A 16,866-nucleotide genomic window follows, 5' to 3' on the forward strand; every position below is an offset into this window, starting at 1 on the left:
TGAAGACTTGCAGCACCACAGCTGGGTGAGAAAACTTGCCACACAGTGCAATTTTTCTATATAATACAAAATCTATCATCTATGATCATCGAGTCTTTTAGAACGGGGTTCTGCAAAACAAAACAAAAGCATTTTAGATGGATGTTAGTTTATTGTCTTATCCAGCACTACCTGCTCTGACATACCCAGGGATTTTGGAAGTGCCCTCCCAGAAACATGAAGCTAAAGAACCACAACTACACAATTGCAAAATCCTGAAGAGTGACTTAATAGCAGTGTCAGTTCACAAAAAGGCAAACTGCTGCAAAAAACCCTAATCATCTGTTTATTTGACCTTATCTGTAACCCACAAGCAGCACAATATTACTTTGTAACTCAAAACAGGCAGTAGATCAACTTTGAAAGGAATGTACAGCCAGCTTTCAAAAGACTTCTAGAAAATGCCTGGAACATTTTAATACCTTAATTCTGACTTAGAGAAAGTTTAATTAAGAGAGCATTTAGAAAGCATTTTCAGAACAATCTGGAATCCTGTGGAATGTGTTAAGGCCTCCAAGGAAGCCTGTTCTGGCTGAGCTGAGATCAGTCATGACTTAGAAAGGGAAAGCAGCAGTCAAAAGTAGCCAGCATCATCCAAACCTGAACACACAACTTGCCTGCTGTGTCAGTATTCGCCTCCAGGATCACCCCTGCCATTCTTTTACCATTTCATCTGAGGAGTTTGCCCTGTTTTTCCCACAAAGATGGCATCACCCAAATCAGTCATACAGGACTTGACTTACAAGAATTAACTGCTGCTTACTTTTGCACCAGCAAGCCACTGCTAATCCACGCTCCAGCAAAAAGCAAGTGAATTAGGTCAAGGGAGCTTAAGGTGCATAGCACCTTATATGCCCAGCTCAGACAGCACTTCCTCACCCATGAGCAAGAGCAGATGACAGAAGTCAAGTCCAGATGGCCAAAGGGTCTTTGTCTGGGTACCAATGAACTTTCCTTTACTCTTTAGAGAAGGCTTATGTCTTGAAATGCCTTATCAAGTACGTACGTTCCCAAGAGATTACTTGGAGGGGATTATACCCCGCTGGGGTGCTGGTTTGTAACTTCTTTCAACTATAACCTTTCCAAAGTACAGCCCGTCCCCTTCTAGCAATAGAAATGATCACAGAAATGGATGGAGCAGCAAAAGTTACAGCAGAGACACCTTTCTCTTTCTGAAAGCTGCCCATCCAACCAGTGCCACTGTTTAGAGATGGTGCCTCACACTGTACGACACCGAAACACCTCAGTGTTTACAGTTTGTTACATACACACAAAAATGTTTACATGACAGACATTTCCTTTCAAGCTGTAGACCAGGAGAGAAACCAGAGCTATTCTGATGCATGAAAGCAAGAGAGAGGACACACAATCATCACCTCAGAGTGCTGCTTTAGTGCAACCACCTCCTGCATCAACTTCACATTAAGCTGCTGAGCTAGAACACCGTCCCACGCTGGAACTGGGTGGGAGCCTTGGGAACAAATATTCAACACCACAGACTTGAAACATCCATCTTGCTGACTCCACAATGAAACAACTAAGGCCGCTCAGGCAATTCCATTAACACACATTAAGAGTTATGTCAAGCACTGTGTCAGATCCAGGATGCCAGCTTCTAGTACTAGTGCCCATAAGCTTTCCTAGGGTTAGTGCCAAGTGTTTGCCCATTGCAGCCCACTCTGCCCGCTGCATTTGGGATTAGGATGCTGCCTGAGGAGAAGATGGAGGAATGGACACGTCTAAACCCCTCTGGAAAGCTGTTCTGCAGTATGTTTGCTAAAGAGCCTGTTTGATGCTTCCACTGTTCTGGCTGCAGATCACAGAAATCTCTTACACACTCGCCATAGATCGCCTAAGCCATTCTGCAGACCAGGAAGGAGGAAACTTTCATAACAAACTAAAGCCAAGATTACTTTGAACCACAAAGGACGCTCAAAACTTAAGGAGCTTCAAGAAACCAGGTGGTATCTTTGCAACTGCTGCCTCTCCCTTCCTGCTTTTTCAAGTGTTTCTTAATCTTAAGATCTTTTGGAGGAGGTTCACTGTTACACAAAGAGTTCAGCCCCATTAGGTACTAAGCAGAATTGCTAAGGTCAACATTAAATGCATAAGCCCAGACATGCAATTAAAACCTCGGATTACATTTCATTAAATTTTAAGAGTACTCTATAACCAATCCAATTTCAGGCTCTCCTCTGCCAACCAGTTTCCTCTTTTGAGGAGCCACTGAGAGGTTTTAGAGGCTTTAGGAGCTTTTCACCCTGTGATTTCAAACAAGATCCAGGTGCACAAACTGATCTCGTTATTTAAATCCTGACCCTTCTTGCTGACTGCAGACAGCACAGAACCAGGGCAGGTTGCACACGCCCTGAACAGTGATGTGTTACACGCTGCTCTTGTTTAGGAAGCCAGAGCAGAATCATAACTGCAGAATCCAGCAGCACTGAGCACCAAACTCATTCATGTTAAGCTGACAAAGTTCCTGAGTAGGATGGAAGGAAACTTCCTTTGGTATTCTCTTCCACCTCCTGAGCAGAGATCGCTGCAGTTGATGAAGAAGTTCACAGTAACATCACAACACTTCACCAAGAGCCACAGCTTTCAACAGCCCTCCAGCAGAAGAGGAAAAAACCCCAGAGTGCATCTGCAGACACAGAGACCACGTGAATCCATTACAAATGGATCCAACTTCCAGGAGCTTGAAAACATTTTGCAGGAGACACCCTGTCACTGTGAAGCTCTGACACACAAATGAGGTAAGCTGGTGCTCCTCTAAAATGTTTAGATCTTTAACAGTTGTAAGGAAACAAAAAGATTAACTACGATCAAGGTTTCAAAGTCAGTTCCTTTCACAGCTCTGACAAACTAACAAAGAGGAAACTGGATCCATAAATCTCATGCCTGAGCCAGCAGATTCAAGTATGAAGCAATTAAAGAACTGAGAGACACCACACATCAGACTGAAAACACCAAGACCTTTAAACACTGGGTTCAGTCACCAGTGAAAACCCAGATGTCCCTTTCAGAAATCCGTGCAGTACTGGTGACACAGGACAAAATCTAATTATTGCACTGCTGAGAAGCTCCCTTTTTTGGTACAAGTACCACCAACAATCTATTTTTTAAGACACTTTCTACAGAGCAACTTCAGGAAAGAAAAATAAATATATAGTTCCAGTTTGGGTTACTTTATGGGAAGCAGTCTGCCTTTGGGTGTTTTACTTCTTCCTTGAAGACTTCTGACTAGGCCTCCTGTGTGCTATAGAAATACAAATCAAACCTCATGAAGCTTTCACTTTTTCCTAAAGGGCCCAAATAATTTAATTCTGTTTTTCCAATTATCTCAAAAGTTACTCAAAAGCAAGAACTTTACAGGGTAGCAAAAACCAGACCTGAAATAGCTTTAAAAACTCTTTAATATGAGGGAAAACTCTGCAAAAAAAAAAGTCTAAGTCAGGTAAGTCACAGGTGTAGTGAGCTCAGAACAGTTATTTTATAACCTGCATTTAACTGAATATTGCTTGGCTTCTTGCATTATTTCTTTAATTATTAATAGCCAAATGTCTACTTTGCAGTAGCAGTCTAATTTTGATACCAGCTGGGTAATTCTATGTAGGAGTCTAATCTATCCATTTTCTAGTTTTCAGAGATTCTCTTCCGACTTCCCCTAATCCAAGTTGTATTGAGCTGCTCTGACAAAAACATTTCAGAGAGGAAAACAAGCAGTTTTCATAAACAATACTGGCAAAGTTCAAGTACAGGCATCAGTTATGATAAAGGGAAGAGGGCATTTTAATTTCTCTCCCATTTATGTTGAACAGCAAAAATTTTGGAGCACTCCAACGTAAGTGACGCGATACGAAAAACGGGGTGAGGCAGCAGAACATTTTTACAGCACTTGACTGATGACTAACCTGTGATGTCAAGGGCTAAATATACAAGAAATTTAAAAACCACAAGGCTGTGCATCTTGCAGCTCAACTTCCAGCTTTGTGCTTCCCACAGCGGGGTCTGTGTCCTTGAGTGAGGTCTGTGGGCACTTTCAGGATCGCATTTAGAATAAGCAGGTATGACAGGTTTTTGACCTGATTTCTCCAGGTCCTTGTACATGGCTTAAGTACAATGGTGCTCCATACTGCACATGAATCACTCGTACCTGTTTGCAGCTTTGGTGCCTGCAGACAACACAGGTATCTGTTATTTTGCATGGTCAAAGCAGGGAGGCAGAGTCAACTGAGGGCTGTAGCTGCTGCACTGCAGCTCTCGAGTAAAAGCTGTCAGTGATCCTTGAGGAGGGTAGCAGGGCTCCATCCTCCTCCTCCTCTTCCCTCCACTCCAGGACTTTGAACACAAGTACCCCGAGTCCCACATGGCTTGTGCAGAACTTGGGGCCAAGAGCTGTGCTCTGACCTCAGCATCCTTCATAAGGTGGCCGATGCCAAGGATGGCTCTGGGGGGAGAAGGAAATGGCAAATGCTACCGCGAACAAAAATGTGAGCACACACCTCCTGGGCTTGACTGGTAAGAATTCTGGACCCAGGAAGTCAGGTCTGGAGAGACTTAGCTGGTTTCTGAGGATGATTCTCTGCCTCAGCCCTTAAACTCACAAATTCATAAAAAGAGTTGGGTACCAAAGTCTCTCACTTCCTGAGGTCTTCAGGTGACCCTGAGCATACAAATACCTGCATTAGGTAACACCTGCATAATACAAACAGTGATCGGTTCAAAGTGAAAACAGCTTTCTACATGAAGAAGAAATTAAGGGGAACACACAGAGAAAGGCACCAGTCATCCTCGCAGTTAAACCCCAATGATTTGGAACACAGCATGTCAGCTACATACAGATATCCCTAAAAATAACTATTTTCCATTCCTACCCTAAACCCAACCCATAAACCGCTACATTTCTCACGTTCTGTCCATTCAGCTTTTTCTTCACACAACCATATTTCTTCCACTTCATCCTGCAGCACTGGTCCACTAATCACTGACATATGCTGCAGCACAGAGTATTTCCTCTGGCATTCTCTAAAAAGAAGCACTGTCACCAAAGCAATATAAGTGCTGGCAAATATGGTCTGTCAGGTTTTGTTTTCAAGGACTGTAAAAATAGACTTCACCGCATTAGGCTTGAAAACTCATACCCTCTAGAAATAATTTCTAACACGAGTTTTCACATGACTTGTTATTGTTTTCAAGTATCCAGAGAGAAAATCTGTTCTTTTCTATTTAATTTCACATTTTCAGGTTAAGCCAATATTTGAGTTTTTACACAACTGACAATTCCCAGCTAATTTATCAGCAATGCCAGTGCTCTCTGCTCACATATGTCAATTCACAGCTTCTCAGATGCATTTCTATCAGGAGCAGCCTCTTATTATAAAAATATCAGCACTTGAAAAGCCACAAACCAGCAGTTGTTTCCACAGCTTAGGCTTTTCACCCATGGTGACCAGTATTAGTTTATGCTGGTAACAGCTTTGGCCAAGATGCACAGAAAGGGCTGTTGGCACAGACTGAGGTTCAAGACACTTTCTTGTTAGTTTGTAATTGCCTTGCCAAGGACTCTTTTCCTGTAATCAGGAGGCCCAAGTTCCTATTTGCAGAAAATATGACAGTACAATGAATGAACACTTGTTATCTTTTATACACAGATTCTCTGAAGCAATCAAAATCAAGGACAACACAAGTAGGACCTTCACGCGTCACAGATAAGGCTTTTCCAATCTTCCACATCCCCATTAGCAGAGCACACAATTCACATCTGAAGATCAGAAACAACCTGGGGCACAATTGGTCAAGAATCACATTTCCAAAAATCAGCTGCAACAGCAACAATGATAACCTAGATAGTTCTCTGGTCTCCATACACATAGCCAGATATACATCTGCCAGTTTCTACATCAAAATCCCAGGTCTTCCAGTACTTTGCAGAAATTTTTGCAGTTTACATCCATGCCCTCAGTACCAAGCAAGCAAAGTTATTTTGAGAAATCTCACTCCAAACACATTAACTGTACCAATATAACTTCTTCACTGCTGCAAATAAGACCTGTGAGCAGATGCTGGTTTTCTAAAGGGAGACTTTTTTTTCTTCCAGGCTAAATTAGTACCTTGGATCAGTTTCCAAAACAGCCACACACATACAAAAAAAAAAAAAAATAGGCAACATGCAGCAGCAAGATATCCATAGGAGTTTTAAATATTTCTGACACAGTAAGGCACAGCCTGAGAATCAAAGGGAAGTGGCAGCCCAGAGTGTATTTGGTGGATCAGCAAAATCAACACGCACAGGAGTGGAAAACAAAGAATTATTCCTTCTTGGCTATCACACACAAAACACTGCCAACAGGCCACCTGGGAGATAAATGAGAAGACAGAAGATAATCACAGGGTTCACTTCTTTTTGAGATCCTGAATAAGCCCATTACATAGTGGCTAACGTGGACCGACAGGCTAAATTTAAGTGACCTTCTGTAATGTTACAGAAAATTACTTACAGAAAATTACTTACTTGCCCAATGAAAGCCTTTTACAACATCATTATGTCTGTATTTATCTAGGTTCTGATTTTCTTCAGTGATGGAATATATTTTGCTTGCATTTATACGAGTAGAAAGTACAGTCTCTTTATCTGAGTTGAAAGCACAGTCTCTAAAGAGAGCCACTTCCAAGCAAGCATAGTTAAGATTAAAGTCAGTCTGAGCAGAAGTGAAGGAGCTGCTTACTCTTTTAAAAATGTTATAAAAAGCCCCAGAAAACAAACAAACAAAAAAAATCTTATGGGATACCAGTCCTGGTTGTGGTTATTTTTATATCATACCCTAGATCAAAGTCACCAAGATTCTTGTTTTTCAAAGGAACATCATACCCTAAGACATCTTTGAAAACTTTAGTCTAAGTGTTAAGAACACTCAAACTCTGCTTCACCTGTTTTATTTATTTATTAAGAAACAGCTCATACTTACTAGTCCCTGTGAACATTTCTTCTTTGGACCTCATGTGAAGACTGAGAAATGTTAGGGAAGCTCAATAAAGAAAAAAACAAACTACCTCTTTGCCATCATTGAGAAAGATTGTTTCCTTGCTAGTGTGATCAACTAGGTAAAAGTAACCTCCCAAATGAATCTGAACACAATAAAGGTAACTTACAGAAAAACAAGCCAATGTGATCTTCCACTGACAAAACAGGACTGGCTACGAGGGGTTTTAAATACTAGATCTTGCGAATAATCATAAGCAGACAGAGAACAAAATGACTTTCCCCTGAAAAGTCACCTTAGCTTGCACACATAGCTGCAAGCAAAGGATTTCAGGCTTTAGGGATCAAGCAGAGCAGAACTTTTCATAGTAACTTAAGCTTGTAAAAAAAAAACCAACCAAACAGTTGTTCAGGAGGGCTGAAGCAAGGCAGCTCTGTGTGGAGGAGGGACAGCTGACAAGTGTTTCCAGATAAGATCTGGTAAAGCCCCAAAACATCACAAGACCTTGACTAACAAAGACAAAACGCAATCTAATCAGATTTTTTGAAAGGGACAGTATTCAAACAAGAACATTTCATGCATCCAAAAAATTAAAATTCTTTCAGGAGACAGACTGATCTACTGTTATTCTGTGAATTCGTTATTTTTATGACCAAATAGCTCTACAGCAGGAAGACAGGCTTCATTTACAGGCATCCCAGTTAAAGATGTGAGTTCTTTTTGTTTGAAATTTAACCCCTTTGCTGGTCATTATTTCAGTAAACAGCTGCATTTTCTGTGTATTTTAAAAAATGGTCTGACATGACTTTTGGAAGTTTCACTTCAGCAGTCACCTTGTGATCTGCAACCACGAAGAACAGGACAAGTTCTCTCTTTGAAAGCTACATCAGGGACAGGTGTCAGGTCACTGCTAGATCAGCTACACATGGCATACACACGAGAAATACACATTAGTGGTGAGGGGAGATGCTTTGATCAGAAATTAGTTACCTCTGGGCAGAAGCAATTCGCAGCCTAACAGGGAAGGATGTCAGCATTCACTGTTTTGAAAGACAGCTTTTAGAAGTTGCTTTCTGCTACTTGCGCTAATTGTGAAGGAAAAAAGTATTCAAGCTGAAAAATTAATATGAAGTCGAGACTGGAAGACACAGTCACCTTGCTTGGTGACATTAAGAGTGAACTTCACCACCAAGCTGGGCAGCACAACACAGTCAAGCCTTCGTAGACTCCATCCTCCTTCCCTTCCTTTGCTTTCTATTTCTGGCCAAGGAAAGAATCAAAATATCCACATGAGTTACACGAGTTTGCTCAAAACAGGGTTTCCATTTTAAATCCTCAAGTTCTCTGAATGTACTTGTGAGGGACATGATTTGCAGTAGCTGGCAGCCTGTGTTTCCACAAAATGACAGGCGGACTAAATAAAACCTTTTTATTCTTGTGAGCTACAGAAGACACGCCATTAATGGTCATCAGCCTTAGAAAGGTAACTTAGCGAAGTGGGAAGGCTTGAAGCAACATCAGAGGAAACTCTGTGAGTGGGATAGGAGAGACTTTGGTTGTAATAACATCAACAGCTTTCCTACTGAAGCAAGTTTCTCCCTTGGGTATTGGCCACACCAGAGCACTGCTGACGCTCCATTGTAACTGTGGTTAAAAAGCCTTAATTAGAGATCTATGCTCTAGGGAGCTCCCTTATTACCTAGAGCTAAGATTAGAGAAAATGGAGGAACTGCAAAAGGGCAGAGAAGAGAGGTCATTATTTAGAAAGAAAAGCAAGTTTAAGGACCAAAAACTGGTAGACCTCCCTTCTTTGAAGCTGCAAGTTAAAGCTTTATCAAGTTTATACAAGGAACAATAAGGAGACATGTCAAACAACCCATTTCTTGTATTTTAGGGGGTGCAGAGCTGCCAGCAGATCTCAGACACAGTAGAAGTTACTCTTCTACCCAGGCATTTGAAAAGGAGGGCTGCCTGGCAACTCTTTGTGTTTGTATTGATTTACTGATCTGTAGCTTTCCCCAATCGTTTGCCAGACCCTGTAAATCTAACAAAAGAGGCAGAGTCTGACAAGTCAGCCATAATTTGATATCCACTACTACTTATATTCTTAACAAAGCTGTGTAGATAAACACTCCATTCCTTGTTGCCTATCCGTCACCCATCCAGGATAACAGAAATGCAGGAAATACCACCACGGGTGTTGGTTACACTGATAGAAAAGATACCATTGCCACTGAGAGGCCAGGCTTCATGTTGAATAAAACAAGACCAGTAGCACTTACTGGATCCCTGAGCTGTAAGAAGTCATGACCTGAAGGGAAAACCACAAGCAGACTCTTCAAGAGATAACAGAGAATATGAAAGTTTTTTCACCACCACCAAGACAAAAGGCAGCCTGAAAGCAGAACATGAAGTTTTAAAATTAGAAAGTGGGGGCTATTATCCCTGGATTTGGAAATTAAGCATCACACTGCTACACTCTTGAAAGTGACTCAGGCACCAGAATTTGTTCAGGAGTCTGTGAAACATGATAAACAGATTCACACTATCCCTGAACTGCTAAAAATCCCCACCGACAGCTTTTGGTTCTGCAAACAATCTGGGCCCTGAAGGCAAGATAGAATGTCTTTTATACAACTCTCTAGAAGCAGAAGAATCCCAGGCCAAGCTGTATCTAGAAGGAATATGCAAGTGGCCAAACTGAACTAGGACTGACCAAAACCCTTCTGTCCAGGGACAAGAGATCAGGTTAAGATGAAGTGCAAATGTCAGGCAGAAAGGCTATTCCTGATTTGATTCCAGAACAGGAACAGAGAGCAAACTAAATTAACAGAAGGTAACTATTCCCAATCTAGCTCAGTCTGATTGAAGCAACATTTAAATAATATTTAAATGAATGACTATTAAAATAATCATTAATGTCTGCTTGCCATCACAGTGTATCCTATCACAGCAGACAGTTCTTACTCCATTCAGCCTTTCCAGCTTTCTAGATTAGGTGATCCAGAAAAAAAAAAATCTACAAATACACTCAGGTCACTTGACTTGGGGGACCTATTACTTTTAAAAAATTTCATATGCACAAAGTCACCGCAGCCACCTCTCTCTCTGGGTGTACACAGAATTGTGCATTATTCATGCTACTATTGAATAAAAGCACTGTTAACTCAGGTTACTCCACAGTTAACAGGATGGAGGCATGAAGCATGATGGACACTAGAGAAAGAGAGTGTCCTCTGATGGCAAATACCACAGCAGCTTTGTTTACACGAGCATTTACTCCATGCTGAAGTGCCAGGGAACTCAGCACACTGCACTCCGGTTGAGGTGCACTCCATAAAAACCTACCACCGACAGCTCCACTAAAACCCACAGGAAAACAAGCTCACAGGTTGAAATGGCTGCTTTCATAGGGAATCAAAACAAATTCCTGCAGCACAATTTTTCTCCTACTGATATTTCCAGCACGCAGCAGAATCCCTCCTACCAACTCCGAATGCACCCCAGCAGCTCCGTACTTCCCAGAAGGAAGCTGAAGGCTGCCTGCCTGTGTCACCTGGCACAGGAAAAGGCTGCAAAAAAACAGGAGCAGCATGCAGATTTGTTTTAACACCTGGATACAATTTCCTCAAAGTTAGACAGGGTCTGTTCCTACACAGTGTACGCCAGGTTACAGCTGGCTCCACAAGGAAGCAAATACAGAGTGACAGTAAGGTAAACTGCAGGTCTTCATCTTTCTCGAGTGACGCCTGTACTGTATTCAAACAGGGAGTGGAAAGTGACACTGTATAACAAAGTCCGGTTGATAACATTCTTCTGCCTAATTTTACCAACCCTCCTCACTGGTAATAAGTAACTTCCTGTTAGTTTTTCAGTCCTCTTAAAGTCAAATACCTGGCAGTTATCTGCCAGGAAATTTGTAATTGTGGTTGCTCTTAAATCAGTTTGATTCATACTCTTACAGGAAAAAAACCGCTCTGGAGATCACCACATGATTATGGTTTTCACCAGTAACCTAAAGTGTAGTCCAGATGCCAGGAGCCAAAAAGCTTTGCAATAGAAATCTTCCTTCCATGAAGAAAGGTCACCACTGCAGCATGTGGAGCACATTTGAACAGTGAAACAGAACAACTCTTCCAGTAACAGAAGGACCTGCTTGACGATGAAGAACAGAAAATATAATAAACCTTTTACTTTCACACAGCACAGGAGACCTACAATACAGCCCATTTGTTCATTCAGCTCTGTGTTGCCATTACAGTGAAGACAACCACAATGAGACCTTGAGTAAAGGCCACTGAAAACTCCAGTTTCTTTAAGAACGTATTTTCAGATTTTACTTTGCACTTTACAGCTGTGAGATGGTTTAGACACTTCACTTCAACTCACCTTGCCAATCAAGAGTGCAGGACACACTTACCTAGCTCTGGAAACCCTGCATGTTTCACAAGTGCACTGAAGTGATAAACTTCAGAGTAGCCCACATTGGGAATCAGTCACTCTTAAATTAAAACAGGCTTGTTCAGCTGTAGCACTTGCACGTCAGTACTTAGATGCCAATTGTTTTACACTACACTTACAAAAATAAGCTTTTCAAAGTTTCCCTTTACATCAGCTGATGAGTGCCTGGCAAACACAGCTGCCAACACAGCAGTGTCCAAGAGGTCTGTGAGGAGCCAGGCCCCAGACAGGAGCAGCGGCAAGGTCTAGGACACAACCAGTCTACCTGCCAGAGGAATCTGCCTGTCAAGTACAGCAAGCTGGTTGTCCTACTTCCCCCTGGCTGGCAGAGAGCAGAAAAGCTTTTCCTCTAACTTTTCCCAAGCCCTTCTCCTCCCTCCCCAGCCCTGGCAGCAGTGAGTCTGTCACCTGACAAACACCCTCTTCCTTACTAGCTTCTGCCAACCACATCATGACACTGACAAACCTTGACAATGTCCCAGCTTCCTCCAGGTCAGACCAGCAAAGCCCATCCCCTTCCCGAGCTGAGAAAGACACCAGCAGCAGCAGCCTGGAAGGCAGAGCAGCATCGCTCCCCACTCAGATCATCACCAGGGCTGCATTTTCAGCAATGCTGGCTGGACGCCTTAGGCTCAAAGCTAAAGTTTATCATCCCAAACTTTCCAACAGCAGCATCCTCCCAAGCCATTTTTCAATCCCAAGTTTGCAGTTGGTCTCTCATTGCCAAGAAAGCAGCAGGAGGGTGTACCCCACATCACTCCAGCCGGCCGGCAGCAGAGGGCACCACACAATCACCAATGTGATTTATACACTTCCATCATGCTCCCGAGTTAATTTATAGAGCACAAATTACTGCTACAACAAGCTACAGGGCGACTCCATAAAGCATTCATCATATCAGATAAAAACGCACTGCCACAAAAGGCAGCTAATTTGCTACAGTGCTTTTAGCCAGCAATTCAAAGAAAAACCTTCAAGCTTAGTATCTCTCCGAGCTCAAATGACACATTCCCAGAACAGCAGGTTTCACACAGAGTGCGGATCTCCAGCCTGACCACAGAGGTGCAGAGCAGCAGCTCTGCAGAGCACTGGAAGCCACGTAAATACTTGCATTAGCCCAAGCATAAATACTTAGCCCAAGCATAAACCACCAGCCTAAGCCATCCTCGGTTTACACACTGCACAGCTACATCCACATCAATTAAACATTTTGGCTGAGGATGCTCGGCAGCCTCTGAGGCAGACAGCAGAGATCCAAGAGACAAAAGGAATAGCATTCCTTTTGCTTCTTCCTACCCCCACACCCACAGATTGTATGTTTTTACTTATTGAATAGTTGTTAAAAAAAGAAAAAGATGAATCTACAGAAAAGCCAATCTGCATTCTGCGAGCACACCGAGATTCACATAGTGGTGAGCAAATAGAACAGTCATGAAGTCAAAGCAGCTTCTAAGCCGTCAGCAGAAACACTTCAGTACCACGATGTCACCATCCCCATTTAAAGCCAGACCTGTTACACGCCCCACGAGAAAAGGACTTCCCAGACCATCTCGTCTGCTGAGCCACTGTACACAGTGACAGAGGCCACTTCTGAGCACAGAGCAGTTAAGTGAGGACTAACTCAAAGCTTCAGCTTTTCTAAGGAGATCTGCCGCACGACCTTGAGGCCAAGACCTTGATGACTTCTCTCCCTCTCTCCTCTGTGAGGCAAGAAGCACCCACAGAGCTGCAAAAGAACAAACCTAAAGGCAGAAGGAAAGAGCAGAGACCTCACCCTTCTTATTAAAGCAATACACTATTTTCAGCCACCATGATGTTTCCCCTGAACATGTAAATACAGAAGCAATTAGCTGCCTAGGCACTTCCGCAGAAACCGTTTAGAATAATCTTTCCTAGAATATATTTACATGGTTTCTGATTGCTTAATTTTCTGACACATTTGTTTCAGGCACTAGAAAGATTGATTAAAGCCAAATCACCTATATTGCCATGTTACTGAAGGTAATATGCAGCACAGATAGACAACAAAAACTCCTAGGTGGTTTCAAACGTCAAAATTTTAGCATCACAACTCAGTGTTCTAGGAATTGCTTTACAGCTTTAATTCAGCTGTGTCTTAAAACCTTTTTCCCCCTTTTGCTGTTCTCTGAGGGATAAAACTACTGACTGAAACAGCAGACACCATTTAAAGAGAAAGAATGAGCCTGGACAGAGATTTCATTGAAAAGCTCAATTCTGTAGGACATAGGAAACGTCCTCAATTCAAAGATTAGCCTGCACAAAAAGGCAAATTAAAGCCAGAAACAGAAGAAAATCTTTTCTGACTGCTCTGAATGTATTTTTTCATTATATTCTTTCCTATCATCTGGAGTTTTTGTATTAAGAAGTCAGCTCTTTCAAATGGCTTCAGGAACAAGCAGACAAACAGCATATTCATTTACAAGCTGGAAGTTGATTATTAAGTACAAAACCCATGAATGCTTGTCGGGACCAAGGAAGGAAGGCTGGAACCATTGATTGTGAGGATGCCCAAAAAACTCTGCAGTCAGCTGGCAGATACCTCTATGACAACAGTAAAACAAACCCACACAACTAAACAGAAAAACAAAATCACATTTGAGTTGTTTTTATTCTACTTCATCTGAAATTATTTTTACCAAGACAGCCTGTTGTCCTTTAGGCTATGTTTTCCCTTGCTCAATGTAACTAGAGCTATCATTGCAGGGCCAAATCTTTCAAAAAATAAGCACATGACACAAATATATCTTCACTCACAGACCCCCTGCAGCCCATAACTCCACATTAATTAGACTGGAAGATGAAGCCTTCAACCTAAAACCCAGCAACTCTGATTTACACAAGTGCAGAGAGGTTTTATTGCAAATTTTTCTGCGAGCTGCACAGGCGTTTCCTGCCCAGCTCCACACACCATCAAAACAAAAGCAGATCTCAATTCACTGACAGCTGCCGTACTTTACAGAGACATAAAGAAAAATGGAGTAGGCATTGTGTACAACACGGGCAGCTCGGGATATCTGGACACCGAGAACACTGCAAGGACACAGAAACCAGCAGAGAGGTACTGCCTGGCTTACACCTACCCAAACCCCACGGTACAAGGACAGTTTTTGTAGACCAAAACCATAAAAGTCAACTTGTCACTTTGAAGCTTCCTAAGAATAATTACCAACTTTCTCCTCTTTACCTCTGGAGCATACATGATTTTACAAAGGTCTTCATTTCGCCCTAACGCCACGTCACATGAAGCTATGGAGCAGGGCTTGATTTTTACCAGTCATGCAAAACAGATTCCCTGCATCCCACAGAAATACAACCATAAGGCAGTAACATCAGGAACTCCAGGCATGTAATGATCACTGTGTGATCACGTCAAAAGGACTTCTGTGCAGATTTGAGGATGTGCTACAAATGTATGTTTTATGACAGGCAACAGCTGATCCCTTTCCCCAAAAGCATGGGACACGAGCATGGTTATATCCAGACTTACACTAAAAAGCTTGAATTCGGAAAAGCATTTCTTGGGGGAAAGAAGAGCTCAGTCCCAGTCTGACTATAGCTCTTTGAGAGCCTTCTCTCCCTCAGAGCAGAAATTGTCACAGCAGGTTTCTCCACCTTTACGGTGCAGTTACAGCAGGAAGTCTCCAAGGAGGGAAAGATTCAGGCAATTAAGAGTTTTAAGTGGTTTTGAACAAGCAGAGCCTTTTAGAGTGGCAGCTGAACTGATAGTTTCACAATGACATTTCAAGCTTTCAAGTCCCCATCATTCTTAATGGTACAAAGCTAAACCCAGAAGGGGACAAAGCAATTACAGAGCCAAAAGTAAGTGCAGCTAAACTGTGCTTCCAAACGACTGATTTGGGTGATCCTGCCTTCCTGACTCACACACTATACAGACAGGTTTGGCTGTTAAATTTACTACTATACCAGTGGGACAAGAAAGGAACGCAGTCATGTGTTGCAACATCCTCAGGCCACGTATCCAGCGGGCATCCTCTGCCTCTCAGTAAGAGTTATCCGCTTCTCTTTTCCCAAAGGAGCATCACTCCACTGACATAATCCTCCAGCTCCACCCGATACTCTCTCGCCCTCAGCTCTGCGGGGACGCAGAGTAACAGGTGATGCTTGCTTCCCACACCCCTCCAAGACAGGTAAAGGGAAATGGCACGGAAGCACGCCCTTGGAAAACGGAATTGCCGTTCTTTTCTGTGCACAGATGGGACAAGCTCCCCTTCCTCACTCCTTGGCGAAAGAAGCAAAGACCTTGCTTTATACCCTTACCAAGCTCAGCCAAAAAAAGGCAAGCAGACCCTCCCGTCCCCGCACCCGTGAATTGCCAAGAAAGTACTCGCGCTCCCCCTCCAACGCAGGCACAGGACACATAAAACAGCTCCTTCCTGGGGACCACAGGAGCCCTCCCAGGCTTCCCTCCCTTGCCCCCTCCTCTTATGGGGGCTCCCGCCGCTTCTCGCCCCGCTCCCGTGCCGAGCTCCCCTCTGTGATGGGGAGCGGTCGCGCCCAGCCCCGCACACGCCCCGTGCGACAGCGGCTCCCACGGGAGCGCCCCCGACACTCACCCAGCGGCTCCCACCGCCCCCAACCCGCCGCACACCCGGGGCCGCTCAGCGCCCCCAGCCCCGCCACTCACCGGCGCCTCTCCGGCCGCTGCCCCCACGGCGGCCGCCCCGTCCCCGCCGGCCGCGCCGCCGCCCTCCAGCTGCCGCTCGCGGTACAGGGACCAGAGCCCCACGTTGGGCAAGAAGACGAGGGCGGCCAGCGCCAGCCCCACCGCCTGCAGCAGCCGCTTCTGCTTCCGCCGCATCGGAGCGGCTGCCGGGAGCGGGATGAGGAGCGGGATGGGGATGAGGAGCCGGGGGTGAGGGTCCGGCCGCCCCCGCCGCGCTCCCGGAGCGCAACTTTCGCCCGCGCTCGGCGGCGGCGGCGCCGGGCGGCAACTCCGGCACTTCCGCTCCGCTCCTCGGGGGCGTGGCCTCGGCGGCCCCGCCCACCGCCCGGGGAGGCCCCGCCCCCGAGCCCGGCCCCGCCCCCGCTCCCGCTAATGACCCTCTGCTAATGACCCTCCGCTAATGACTCCCTGAGAACAGCGCTCCGGGGAGGCCGCGGCACCGCGGGGTGTCTGGGCGGGCGCCGCGGGAGCGGGATTCGAACCGGCCGTCGGTGGGGGGGAATCAAAGTGGTTCATTGGCTTCAAACGCCTTCGAAGGGAGGGGGCCCTCAGATGGGACCTGGGCCTTGGGTTGGGGGAAGCAGAGCAGCCTGGAGGGCTGTGAGTGCTCCTCAAAGGGTCCAGGTGGTCCCCAAAGGGCTGCAACTCGCCTGACGGACACACGGCAACCGGGGGACG

At 44.5% G+C, this 16,866-nt stretch overlaps 1 protein-coding gene across 1 annotated transcript in view; it reads right to left on the minus strand.

Annotated features, from left to right (window-relative positions):
* GALNT10 (polypeptide N-acetylgalactosaminyltransferase 10) overlaps positions 1 to 16,366 on the minus strand; it is an 80,142-nt gene extending 63,776 nt beyond the window's left edge. The window contains exon 1 of the mRNA XM_082291275.1: positions 16,150 to 16,366. Coding sequence (XP_082147401.1) covers positions 16,150 to 16,323 — 174 coding nt within the window. The 5' untranslated portion in view covers positions 16,324 to 16,366. The remainder of the gene's footprint in view (positions 1 to 16,149) is intronic.
* Between the last annotated feature and the right edge of the window lie 500 nt (positions 16,367 to 16,866).

Source organism: Coloeus monedula, assembly GCF_965178545.1.
Source record: "Coloeus monedula genome assembly, chromosome: 15".
Lineage (NCBI taxonomy): Eukaryota > Metazoa > Chordata > Aves > Passeriformes > Corvidae > Coloeus > Coloeus monedula.